The sequence below is a fragment of the Saimiri boliviensis genome, chromosome 15, assembly GCF_048565385.1.
Source record: "Saimiri boliviensis isolate mSaiBol1 chromosome 15, mSaiBol1.pri, whole genome shotgun sequence".
NCBI classification, from domain to species: Eukaryota; Metazoa; Chordata; class Mammalia; order Primates; family Cebidae; genus Saimiri; species Saimiri boliviensis.
This window is the reverse complement of record NC_133463.1, coordinates 86,641,740-86,654,544: the sequence shown is the minus strand read 5'-3', so window position 1 is coordinate 86,654,544 and position 12,805 is coordinate 86,641,740. Positions and strand designations below refer to the sequence as shown.

General features: G+C 52.7%; 1 protein-coding gene across 1 annotated transcript in view; it reads left to right on the top strand.

Annotated features, from left to right (window-relative positions):
• Positions 1 to 12,805, top strand: part of COL22A1 (collagen type XXII alpha 1 chain) — a 320,593-nt gene that overhangs the window by 141,494 nt on the left and 166,294 nt on the right. The window contains exons 17-18 of the mRNA XM_003933680.4: positions 10,313 to 10,366; positions 12,492 to 12,536. Coding sequence (XP_003933729.3) covers positions 10,313 to 10,366; positions 12,492 to 12,536 — 99 coding nt within the window. The remainder of the gene's footprint in view (positions 1 to 10,312; positions 10,367 to 12,491; positions 12,537 to 12,805) is intronic.

Here is a 12,805-nt window from a genome sequence, read left to right as displayed (position 1 = left end):
CCAGGCTTCGCGCCCTCTGCCTCAGGAAGAAACTGAAGAAATGCTGAAGAAATCCAAAACGATGGGGTTTTTGTTGTTATTTTTTATTTTATTTTATTTTTTTTCTGAGACGAAGTCTCATTCTGTCACCCAGGCTGGAGTGCAGTGGCCTGATCTTAGCTCACAGCAATCTCCACCTTCCAGGTTCGAGCCATTCTCCTGCCTCAGCCTCTCCTCAGTAGCTGGGACTACAGGCGTGCACCACCATGCCTGGCTGTTAAAACCGTAAAGGATGCAAAAACTATAAGCATGATCTCTGACCTAAGGAACCTACAGTCTGAGTAGAAATATGTGAAAACGTGAACGGACGTATCCATTCCTGTATTCTATTCATTGCTTCAGTTGCCTGCCCTCCCACACAGCCATCCAGCCACAAAGATTTGCATAGAAATCTTTTTTTTTTTTTTTTTTTTTGGAAACACCGTTTGCTCAAGCATCTTTCCCTCAGAAGTCTTCCTGAGTTTCCCTGGCTTGTCCCAGAGCCTCCGCTTCTGTGCCGCTAGAACCCCCTACTTTTCACCCTGATAATCTTGGGTCACCCACATGGCATTTTTTTGCTTTTCAGTCACCCACCCCCACGCGTATGTAGGCCCTTGGATTTTTTAACATAACGTTCCTTATTCACCTCGAGTCTTCCCTGCCTGAGCTGGTACCTGCCGCACAGTCCGTGACCAGTCCTCTGTTGACACATGGGTGAGCCCTGGGTCCAGGTGAGAGATGGTGCGAGAACAAGATGGAGCTCAGCGTGGAGGGGACCTTCACTCACAGGTGTGTGGACTGTGGCTTTCTGACGATGTGCAGGTGGGTTTAGAGGATGTGCTGTGGGGCCCAGGCCTAGAGGAAGCCTAGGAGTGGAGGAGACGGCCAGCAGGAAGCTGCGTAGACCACACCACATTAGCCAGGGAATGTCAGAGCGAGAAAACACTCATCGAGGGCTCAGAGCGGGGACCCTCTCCATCCCAACATGATCCCCTGCTTCCTGGAGGCTGCGGGGGCTTCAGCGGAGCTTCGGAGGTGGGGTGCAGTCGGCTTTCCCAAAAAAGTGAAGAGCTCTCCGCAGGCCCTGGGGTGCCAGGTCTGCCGCTAGGACAGCCGCTGCAGCTACGGGAGCCTGTTTTCTCCGCGGCAGGATGGAAATATTCATGTCTTCTCTGAAGCCAGTCGGAAGGTGGATAACGGACAGTGTCGGGCCCGTAGCAGACACGTTCACACACATTTCTTTCTTTCCCCGCTCGCTTCAGGAGCAGTCCAGTCCGGACACGCTTGGTGTTTTATTCTTGCCAAAACCCTGTTGAGACTCTTTTCCCTGGAGACTTGGACCCTTTTCCAGCAAGCTTTTGGAGCCTTGCTTTAAGACTTTTGTTCCGTCAAGAAACACCGCAGTTCCATCAGAATCCTGAATTCCCAGCCTTGGAAAGGACTGCAGAGGAACTGCAGGCGCTCTCCTGACTGTGCAGGGGGAGACTGAGCCCAGAGGCCATAGGTTTCCTGGCGCCCTGTGGCCTGTTAGAAAGCCAGCAGGAGCCAGAAACCCCTCATTCCCCATCGGGGCCTTCCCAGCTGTGGCTTACCAGGCCTGAAGTGTCGCTGGAAATGCGCAACGCAGGCCTGCTTCCCATAGACTGTCTCCTTTCCGGTCCGGCCATAGCTCTACCTGCTGCAGAAGGGTCCTTTGGGGTAAGCTCAGGAAGGGAGGAGCACCCCCTGGTGAGGTGCAGGGAGGAACCTCAGCCATGCCCTCCTCAGCCTCTGAGTCCCTGCCGCTTGCACCGGGTGACACGGCCGTGGCTGGAAGGCCCTGCCCCGTGATCCTGGAGCCTGCGTTGATCCCAGCTCTGGACTCTGCCAGCCGTGTGAACTGTGCAGAATTATTTAACCTCGGAGTCTCAGGTTTCTTCACTGCAGAGAGTAATTTTATCTACTTCATAAGCATATGATGAGGATTCCATGAGTTAATATTTACGAAAAGCTTAGAGCAGTTCTGGGCAGGATGTGCTTTATTTATGGGGTTGAGGAGAGAAAGAAGCAGACGTAGAGAAGAGGCGAGGATGAGCTCGCAGCTCTGAAGGTCAGCTTCGCGCTGGCTCCAATGCCCTTGCTGATGTGCCAGTAACTTGCAGGAGAGCTGGCTCCTTTCTGTGCCTCTGTTTCCCCACTTGTCCAAGAAAGAACCTGGGTCGTGTGATGCTGTATGACCTTTTCAGCTCTTTTGTTGGTGGGTGCTTACAGTTTATTTTTTCAGGAACCTCTCCGATTTCTTACAACAGCAAGAAGAAGGTTTCCATCTTCCCTTGGAAAAAGTCCTTCCAGCTGCCTGGCCTTGCCCAGCATGGGGTGAGACAGTGCCCCAGCTCCACCTTAGCAGAGAGAGCCACCATCATCCAGCATCGAGGCCACCTTCTAACATCCCCAGGGCTTCTCTGTAAAGCAGGGAGACAGCCCTTCATTTGGGGGTTTTCCAGATCATGTCTCTGTAGGCACAGCAAGGTGATTGAAGGCTCTGGAGGTGTGAGTAGGTCCAGGTGGCAGAGCCCGAGTGGACTGTCCAGGGGCTGCTGGGCAAATCGTAAGGTGAATCCAGCCAGGTACAGAGAGGAGTCTGCTTACAAAAAGGGCCAAGCACCGGGCACTGAGGGCCCTGTTTCCTTCTAGAAAACCATGTCCCCCAGACAATGTTGGGTGGCTATAAACATTCCAGTCCTGAGGCTCCCCAGAAGTCCCACGGGGCTCAGAGCAAGGGAGGCTTCATTAAATGGGAAGAGTGCCAGCCTTGGAATTGGAGGAACTAGGCTGTCACCCTGGCTGCGCCTCCACCAGTGCAGGGACCTTCGACAAGCTTTGGACCTCGCTGGCCTCCATGTCTGTATTTGACATTTCAGGATGGTGATGCCTCTGGGGGCCAGTGGCTCTAAGGATCCAATGAGTCATGAGAGCAAGTATAGGGCTTGGCACCTGGTAGAAGCTCCCTTAGCAATGAACAGAAGGGAGTTGGCGTTTTGAAGGGACTGAAGCCACGATCCACCCTGCAGACGTGGGCACCTCTTTCTTTTCCATTTTGACTCCCAACTCGGCCTCATAAAAAGCCATCAATAAGTCTCACCCCCAATTCGTGTTGCTCTTGAGGGGCTGCCAGTGTTACCCACTAAGTGTGACTGTGATCAGTATTTACTGGGTACCCACTGTGTGCTGGGTGCCTAGAGATGCCCACATTCATCTTCTCCCGTTGCCTTTGTGGAGCAGATGTTTGGCAGCTTGAGATCTCAGGTTCCAAGTCGCTGGGTAACTCCAGGACTCATCCCGGGGCACCTAAGGATGCGTTGCTCCTAGAACAGGATGGTGGTGGGGTCCCCACCATGAGGACAAGGCAGTCCTTTGGGTGGAGGTCCCTGGGAATGGGCATCATTAGTGTGGAGGCATCTGGGTGGGGGGACCCAGAATGGCTCTCAGCTCCTAAGATGCCATCTTCCTCCTTCCCAGAGAGACCACAGAGTGATGGCATGGATTTCTTTGTTGTCTGAGCACAGTAACATGATTGGGTGGATGTGGGCTGCCCGAAGACTGTTTCATTCATCTTCCTCTCCTGAGGACATGTTATGTGGTCTGAGTGCAGTAGGGAGCCCACAGTTGAAAGGCTAAGTTCATATCGGTCAGTACAGCGCCTGTATCCGTTCGTGTTATGAGCATCACCGCACGCCAGGCCCTGCAGGGGAAAGGAGACAGTTCAGATCCAGGCCTTGCCCTCTAAATGCACAGCCTGGGAGGGGGTGAGACTTGCAGAGTATAGGACGGGGAGAGGCTACCTGTTGGGAGAGGGGAAGAGATGAGGTGGAAACTGGATGGTAAAAGAAAGAGAAGCCATTTCTGGAGGGGCTGCAGAGACAGGAGATAGGACAGTTCATGGGGGAGTAGCATTTGAGTTGGGTTGTAATGGTGTAATGGCATTCTCTCTCTCTCTCTCTCTCTCTCTCTCTCTCTCTCTCTCTCTCGGATGGAGTCTCACTCTGTTACCCAGGCTGGAGTACAATGGTGCAATCTTAGCTCACCGCAACCTCCGCCTCCTGAGTTTAAGCAGTTCTTCTGCCTCAGCCTCCCGAGTAGCTGGGATTACAGGCACCCACCACCATGCCCAGCTAATTTTTTGTATTTTTAGTAGAGATAGGGTTTCACTGTGTTGGCCAGGCTGGTCTCAAATTCCTGACCTTGTGATTGGCCCACCTCGACCTCCCAAAGTGCTGGGATTACAGGCATGAGCCACCACGCCTAGCCATAATGGCATTCTGTGCCATGGGTGGTGGTCTAAGTACCTGGAATTTCACCTACATTATCTCACAAATTTGAACCAGAAAACAACAGATGAAGGGTACTTTACATATTCCTGCTTAACAAACAAGTCCGTTGTGATTGCTAGGGGCTTGAGTACTTGTCAAAGGTGGTGGGATTAGCACAGGACAGAGTAGCACCCAGGTCTCCCCAAGAGTGCGCTCGCCCTCCCACCGGTGTCTGCTGCCTCCTGATGTTTGTTGGCGGAGAGGAGACTGGAAGGTGGGCTTTCTAGAAAGAGGCGATTCTGTGGTCAAGCTGGGGGCAGGCTCGGGCAGGAATGAGCTTCGGTGGCAGACAACAGTGCCGTACAACTGCGGCGGGTGGGTCCTGCAGGCCATGGGCATCGTGGGGGTCTGGGAAAGGAGGGATGTCCAGAAATGGATGCTAGGGAGACCACTCTGGCAATGGGAGAGACGATGGGTTGGATGGAGGTGGAGGCAGAGGGCTAGGCGGCCGTGGGGAGGATTTGCGCCAGGTGGGCTCAGGCTCTGTCTGCAAGAAGCCCTGTCTGCATGGGCCATCCTGCTCGTCAAAAGCACGAAGGGGCTGCAGCTGGTTTCTGGGGAAAGCACTCAGTACGTTCAGTTCTGGCACCCATGTTATATGAACGGTTTATTGCATGTGAGGGAGAAGGAGAAGAAAGACCACGTGTCCCTCCTGCTCTGGACGTGTGCCTGTCAGCAGCGAGGTGTGAGTCCTCAGGCACTGGCCGCCGGCGGTTTTCTGCTTTCAGTGGAGTGGGAGCGCCCTCTGCTGCCAGCAACTCAGAACCGCAGCAAATGGCCTTGGCCTGGAGGGGCTCAGTGGGCTTTGCAGCCAGGATGGGGCCAGGCTAGTGTGCCACCTGGAGACGCGGTTTTCCTTCCTGGAAATGGGAACCATATGCCCTGCGATTGCGTGAAATGCCATCGAGGTAGTGCCCGTTTCAGCATTTGGTTCTCAGCGCAGAGGTCCAGGCCTCTTTCATTTGCATAAGCTTATACTTCCCTATTGATTCCAGGTGTGGGGAACAGAGATCTTAGCGTTCTCGTTTTCCCTGGTTTGTGTTTTGTTATCTCACCACGGTGGGGAACGGGAGCCCCAGAGACAGGCAGCCTCTCTCCAGGTGGCAGCTGGCCGTTGACAGAGTCAGGATTCGAACCTGGTCTGGCAACGCCTCACTGCTCTCCTGGCTTTTCTGTCCCCAGCACCTGTCCCTTCCCTCCTGTGCTGTTCCCCTCTTGCTGGTCCCTTCCACGTTATTTTTTGTCTTTCTTTCCCAATCCCAAGTCCATCCACACAGTCACCCTTTGTTTGGCTTAACTGGCTTCTCATGCACAATTTCCAAGCGCCAGGCAGTGTTAGCATTTCACGTCGATTACCTCACATGGTCCTCACGGCAGCTTTACTGGGTAAATATCAATATTATGCTCCTTATTTGTAGAAACTGAGTGACAGAGCTGCTAAGGAACTGGTCCAAGGTCACACAGCTGGAGTGTGGGAGAGCCAGGGTTTGGGTCTGAATCTTGCGGTTGACCACCACCCACACCCCCTCCACCCGGGAGCCGGGGGTCTCACTCTCGGTCTGTAGGAGCTGAACCCTGCACTCAGCTGTGCCTGTGTGGCCGGTGTGGTGCTAGCAAAGCCAGCAAAGCCGTGCAGCAGCAGCAGGTCTGAGTGGAGGGCCTGCCGAGGGCGCGGGCGCCCTAGTGTGGCCTCAGACGGCCCCACGCTGCGGCATGGTCTCGCCACCTGTCTCAGTTTGAGACCTCATCTGAATGCTACATCTTCTGTCTCTCACCCTGTCCCTGTATCTGTGAATCAGATTCTCTCTTCTGCCCTGTCTCTGCCCAGTCTCTCTGCATCGAATGTCTGTGCCCGCCTAACTGTCCCTCTGCTTCTCTGTCTCCCTTTGTCTCTTTTATCTCTCTCCTGTCTCTCCATTTGTCTCTGTCTCTTTTCATGCCTGTCTCTCCCTCTGTCTCTCCATCTCTGTTTTTCTGGGTTACTCAGTCTCTGTCTCTGTCTCCCTCTGTCTCTGAGTGTTCCCCACTCTTCTTTCTCAGCTTATTTGCTTCCCTCATCTACCCTCTCTCATTCCTCCCGCCCCTTGCTGATGACCACCCATCCATCAGGCCCGCAGCCACGTCCACCTGGCCCCTCTGTCACGTGCTGACCAGCAGTGCCCACTGCCGCCCCCAGGTGCAGCCAGGGCCTCTCTGTGCACCTGCAGCTGTCCTAAGTTGCAGTCAGAGGAAATCCTGGCTCTAGACCCACTCATCTTGATCTGCAAGTACAAGAAAGGAAGAAACAGGGACTGGGGCCACAGGCACACTTTGCCTTGCTCCGAGGCCTGTGTGAGAGCCGGGGTCCAGGCGAGTGTCAGGTCCGCGGCCATGCCAAACGTCATACTCGGGGTTAGGGTCCAGCCCGTGCTGAGGCCCGAGGGGAGTGGGTGGATGAGCAGATAGCTGAAATGTGGTTTTACTCAGCAGCTCTCTCATCAGCAGCTCACTGACACCGGCTCTTATGCTGCTCTCCCATCGGCAGCTGACTCTCACACTGTCTGCTGTCTCGGCTGCTTAGCCCGGCAGCTCCTCTGCTGAGAGGACCCACAGCTGCGTGGCCGGCTCTCCCTGCCTTCAGGGCCAGCAGCTTCACTCTTTCTCTGGGCACAAGCAAGCCGAGCTGTGTCCTGGCTACTTCCTGTCTGCAAGACGGACGGCTTTGGCTCTCTCTCTTTCTCTGGGAGTGAGCATTCCTGTGCAGTGTCAACAGGGCAATTACACCTTTTACAGACAGTAGTGGCTTAGGGCCACGGATGCCCTTCCCATGTCGTGGCTGCATAGCTGTGTTTACATGGAATTGTGTGCCTGCGCCGCAAACTCACCGAGTCCCTCTGACCCAGACATCCACCTCGGCCTCTTCCTTGACCAAAGCACGGCCATGTTCCTGACAGTGTTGTGTAGTTGGGTGGCCTGCTGCAAGGAAGCATGCCCAGGACTGGAAATCAGGAGACCTTGATTTGAGTCCTGGTGCCACCACTGATTTTCTGTGTGCCCTTGGAAAAGGCGCACCCCTACGGCTCTGTTTCCTCATCTGGAGGTAGAGGATGAGATTCCATGGGCTGGGAGACTCTTGTCCACTCACCAGTCCGGGCCCCACAGTCGGAAGCCTTCCTGCTCCTCCAGGGACCCTTCTCTGACCCTCCCCATCCCAGGCGGTAGAAAGAGACCAAGGATGAAGGGATGGGAGGGCTCGTTTTGGCGCCAGTGCCAGCACACCAAGCTGGGGTTAAGTCGCTTCACCTCCCTGAGCCTCAGTTTCCTCAACTCTTGGTGCTTGGGCCTGCCAACCTCACAGAGTTTGAAGGGGATGATGTAGGGACAGATGTGGAATCACTTGGCAGAGACGAAACCCAGGCAGCTCCTCTCCGCATTCGCCCCAGCTGTCATGTGATGGAAAGACCTTTTGTTTTATTTTTATTACTTGTATCTTTTCTGAGATAGAGTCTCACTCTGCCGCCCAGGCTGGAGTGCAGCAGTGCAATCTTGGCTCACTACAACCTCCGCCTCCCAGGTTTAAGCAATTCTCCTGCCTCAGCCTCCTGAGTAGCTGGGACTACAGGCGCCCACCACCATGCCTGGCTAATTCTTTTGTATTTTTTAGTAGAGACAGGGTTTCACCATGTTGACCAGGCTGGTCTTGAACTCTTGACCTCAGGCAATTCACCTTCCTCGGCCTCCCAAAGTGTTGGGATTACAGGTGTGAGCCACCAGGAAAAACTTTTTAAAACATTAGTGTATAATTGTTCTTGAAAATACACGTTCACATCAACGTTCTGGAATTCTAAAGTAATTTCAGAAAGATAGAAAACATGTAGGATTAAGTTTATATAGATGCAAGGCCAGGGGCCTGCAAACTGATCTGCAGAGCCCAGAGAGGGACGGGACACCCCCAGTTCACATCAACGGGTTTGGGGAATGGAGGGACCCTGGGGCAGCTGTCAGTGATTCACTGGTTTCCTGAACTTGGAGACGTAGAGTCAAGCAGCCCCTGCCCCGTCCCCTGCCTATCCTGGGTAGTGGGAAGCCTCCATACTTGTTTCCAGATGAAGGGAAAGGCTCACTCCCCAGGCAGCCAGCAAGCCCCCGGAAGGACAGGAGCAGCCACACAAGGAAGAAAACCACCTGTGGGAGGTTCCTCCTGGTCCCGCCATGGCCAGAGGGAGTGGCAGTGAATGGAATCAGTGTCCATCAGTGGGTGGCCACCCACAGCAGCCACGAGCAGAAAACCAGGCACCTGTGACCCCTGGAAGAAAAACAGCATCCTGAAAGATAGATGCCAACCTCAAAAAGAAACAAATCACCACTTGGGAAATGAGATTCTAGAGAAAGAGAAGAGTTCAACAGAATTTGTAGGTATCATCTCCCGGTCATTCAGTAAACATCAGCGGGGCCCACACTGAGGCTCCGGGAACCCAAGAACAGAAAGAGTGGGTACCCCTCCTGTCCTTGTGTGAGTGGGAGGCGTGGTGCATAGATAATAGATGCAAATTGAATTAAGGGAGATGAGGGAGAAAAAAATGAGCCCATGCCGCCCGCTGACAGCCTCTCATTTAGATGAAAAGGTCAGGAGGTGACGCTGCATCTGAGCCCCGAAGGGTGCAGCAGAGGCAGCGACAGGGACAAAGTGGCTGTGTCTGAGCAGCCTGAAGAGGGGAGCCGCCGCTGCTGGGGTGCAGGTGGGAGACCGTTCGGACCAGTGTGAACCCACCTTTTAAGTGTCTGCCCAACTGAGTTCTTGCAGCCCACCTGGAAGACGGACCCCCAGCTGGGAACACCAGGTCTGAGTTAACCCAGGATTAGAGCACGCCAGCACCTGGGAGTTGGCTCAAGAAAACCAGGGCACAGCTAGGGGGAGAGTACGGCATTTATTAACTACCTATCCTAAGCAGGGATGTTCTCAGGTGACTTGGTCATGGGTATCTTTTGCTTTTTTTGGAGACAGAGTCTCACTCTGTCACCCAGGCTAGAGGGCTGGAGGGCAGTGGCATGATGACAACTCTCTGCAGCCTCTGTCTCCTGGGTACAAGCGACTCTTGTGCCTCAGCCTCCCAGTCAGCTGGGACTACAGGCACGTGCCACCACACCCAGCTAACTTTTGTATTTTTACTGGAGATGGGTTTTCACACCCTGTTGGCCAGGCTGATCTGTACCTCCTGACCTCAGGTGATCCACCCACCTTGGTCTCCCAAAGTGCTGGGATTACAGGTGTGAGCAACTGCACCTGACCTTTTTTTTCCTTTGTTTTGAGAGTCATAGGTATCTTTTGAGGATGGGGTTATTAACATCCCCAAAGTAATTAAAGCGCTCTCAGAGAGGTGAAGTGACTTGCTCAAGACCTATAGGAGTAAGAGATTCAGTCAGTTCCGTCTGAATGTAAACAGATTTTAAAGTGCGGATGGTGGCTTCCCGCTAGCCAGCAATTCACCCTGACATCGGTTTTGAGCACTGGGGACATGGTGCGTGTTCGTACGTGTTTACTGGACAAATGAATGATGCGTAAAATATGCCTGCAGTTTCATGAACTGCATTATAGACCCCACTCACCCATGGCTTTGTTTGATCCCGATGAAGAATCGTGAGATGAAGAGACAGTGTGGCTCACAGAAGCCACATGGCCATCTCTTGGCCACAGATTTGAAAAGTGAAAAGCAGAGAGATGAATCCAGCTGTTCTGACCTTTGACCTGTGTTCCTCGTCCTCCAGTACGCATCCTGTCTAGGTCTGGTGTGTATGTGCGTGCATGTGCGTGCGTGTGTGTGTGCACTCGTGTGTGCGCACGTGCATGTGTGCACGCGTGCGGACAGCCCCTTCTCCCCGCCCTCCTTGTCCATGATGGTCCCTGTGGGGATGTGTGCTGGGCCACTGCCTGTGGTCACTTACCTGTTCTTTCCTTCTTTTGCCAGGGGGAGCGAGGCCTGGATGGATTCCCTGGGAAGCCTGGGGAGGCAGGACACCAGGTAGGTGGGTACTGACACTGTAGGGCTGGGTTTCATCAGAGGTCAGAGGATGGGGGCAACCAGACCCCACACAAAGCTCCACAGAGCCTCAGAACCCAGGCCTCCTCCTTGCTCAGCTGGAGGCTGCAGGAGGCCAGGACCAGACCCCAGCTGTGTGGCTGTAGGTTGACTCTGCGAACTCCAGAGCTGGAGGGATCCCAGTGCGTAGACCACTTGAAATCCATTTTACACCAGGCAAGGTGATGTGCTACCACAATGTAAAGGCCTCCGACCACACGTAGGTTTTCAAGGTTTTGTGTGTAAGTAGCGCTCATTGCAATCTTGTCTCCAGAGGGAAGGATTCAAAACAGCCGCGATTCTCCACAATATGGAGCTAGCTAAATAAATCAGGATGCAAGGACACAGGGAGCGCTATGATGCCCAGGACATTCGTGAAGAAACTCTGGATGGGCTGACGTGAGTGGTCTGCAAGACACGTGGTTCAGTGGAAAATCAAGAACAGTGTGGAATGGTGTGGGGGAAAACGCACCTATGACTTACAAAGACCGTCTCTGCAAGAATCAGCAAGACAGTGATAACCTTGCTGCTTGGTTGCCCCCAGAAGGGGACTTTAAATATTTATGCACTTCAGTTTTGAACCATATGAACATATAATCTATTCCAAAATAAACTACATTTACATGTTTAAATTTAAAAATTAAAACCTAAAGTCATACATTCATATTAAAGCCAGTTAGTAAAATGCTATGTTGCATAGCATCATTTAACATATTTGTCAATTAATGTATTTATACAATATGAAATCATAGATAAAATATAATATGTCCATAATTAAATTCAATATCAATGAATTACATTTAGTAATATATTAATATAAATTATAGTTTATTCTATCTCCCCCAAATATCTGGATTTGTATTTATTGTCATGTAACAAATTGGAACTGTACTTTTTATATCTTGCTTTTCTTTCCTCAACATTTTATCATAAACATGGAACCATTTAAAAAAATACTCACCAAAGGCCTGACTCAAATAATCAGTTAATGGTCTATGGTGGGAATGTACCACGATTTATTGATTTGCTTAAAAATATTCATCGTGTGGTGTCTCAGTGGTAGCCCTGACTCTCATCACTGGAAATACCCGCCGTGGTGATGGCCGAGAGGGAAAGGAATCCTTCCCATAGATGAGCGTGGAAAAACAGTAACTCAGCACACAGATGCAATGCAGGTGGCCCGGGGCGGCCGGCGAGGGGCTCAGGGTGTGGGGAAGCCAGCCCTTCGGAGGGCCGCTGCTGACACGGGGATTTTGGTCGCCCGGATCTTTGCTGTTGAGAGTAAAGAGGGAGTGACGGAGATTTGCATGCATCCTGGAGCGCACGTCTGCATCCTTAGGATCCTTTCCTATACAAACCCTCTGTCCATGGATGGAGATGGACTGTGCAGCAGGCCCTCCCTGGGGTCCGTGAGGACGCTGGCTGAGGACTGCCCTGTGCTGTGACTGCTGGGCCATTCCCACGCCCCACTCCTGCAAGAGCTGTGAAAGCTCAAGCAGTCTCCTGACCACTCGTGGAAGGCTTCCCAGCAGGGACATTGAAGAACAGGAGGGATATGTCTTCAGCATCCCCTGCAGCAGCTCTCTGGGACTTCGGGTTCTCTGTGGCCCTAACTAATCCTGGCCAGAGTCCAGGCGGCCCTTTTCCTCTTGCCTGGCGCCTCACCAGTCCTCAGCGCCAGGATTTCCTTGACTCCACCACACTCCTCCTTGTCTGCTCGCTGGTCCAGGCCAGGTCCTGGTTATTCGCTGCTTCTTCCTCCTGCCCAGGCCCTCAGGTCCCATAGGAAGGGGTTCTTTGTTTTCTCCAAATGTGTCATCCGTGCTGTAGAGCCAGTGCATCTGCAAACGAGAAAGCATGGAGATACGGAGCTTAGATTAGTTTGAGGAAGAACTTTCTAGCAATAAGCACAGTCCAGAAAGTTGGGTCTCAAGAGACTTTGGCTTCTGAAGAAAAGCCCAGCCACAAAGGGGAGCTGCAGCTGTCTTTCAACCTCTTCTAACCACCCCCTCTCCACCACGATATCCCTAGTGCCTGTCATAATCTTCCTTTTTGTTCTTTTTTCCAGGGGAGGCCTGGCCCTCCTGGTGTGACAGGACCCCCGGGAGAGAAGGTGAGCAAGCTTGGGGCTGGGGAGGGCTCTGCACCCTGGGCAGGCAGGTGTGGGGACTGCCCACCTTGGCAGATCAAGCCCAGGGAAGGAGCGTGGGTTGCAGCTCTGGGAACAAACTCCACACAGAGTGGAGGGTAGGGGGTCAGGAACTCACAAACAAGACATTCCTGGCTGTCATGTTGAATTTTTTCCTACCTTTAGGAATAAAAATCCATTTAAAAAGCAAAACAAGTTCTATTATATAATATTCAGATATATTGAAATCTTAT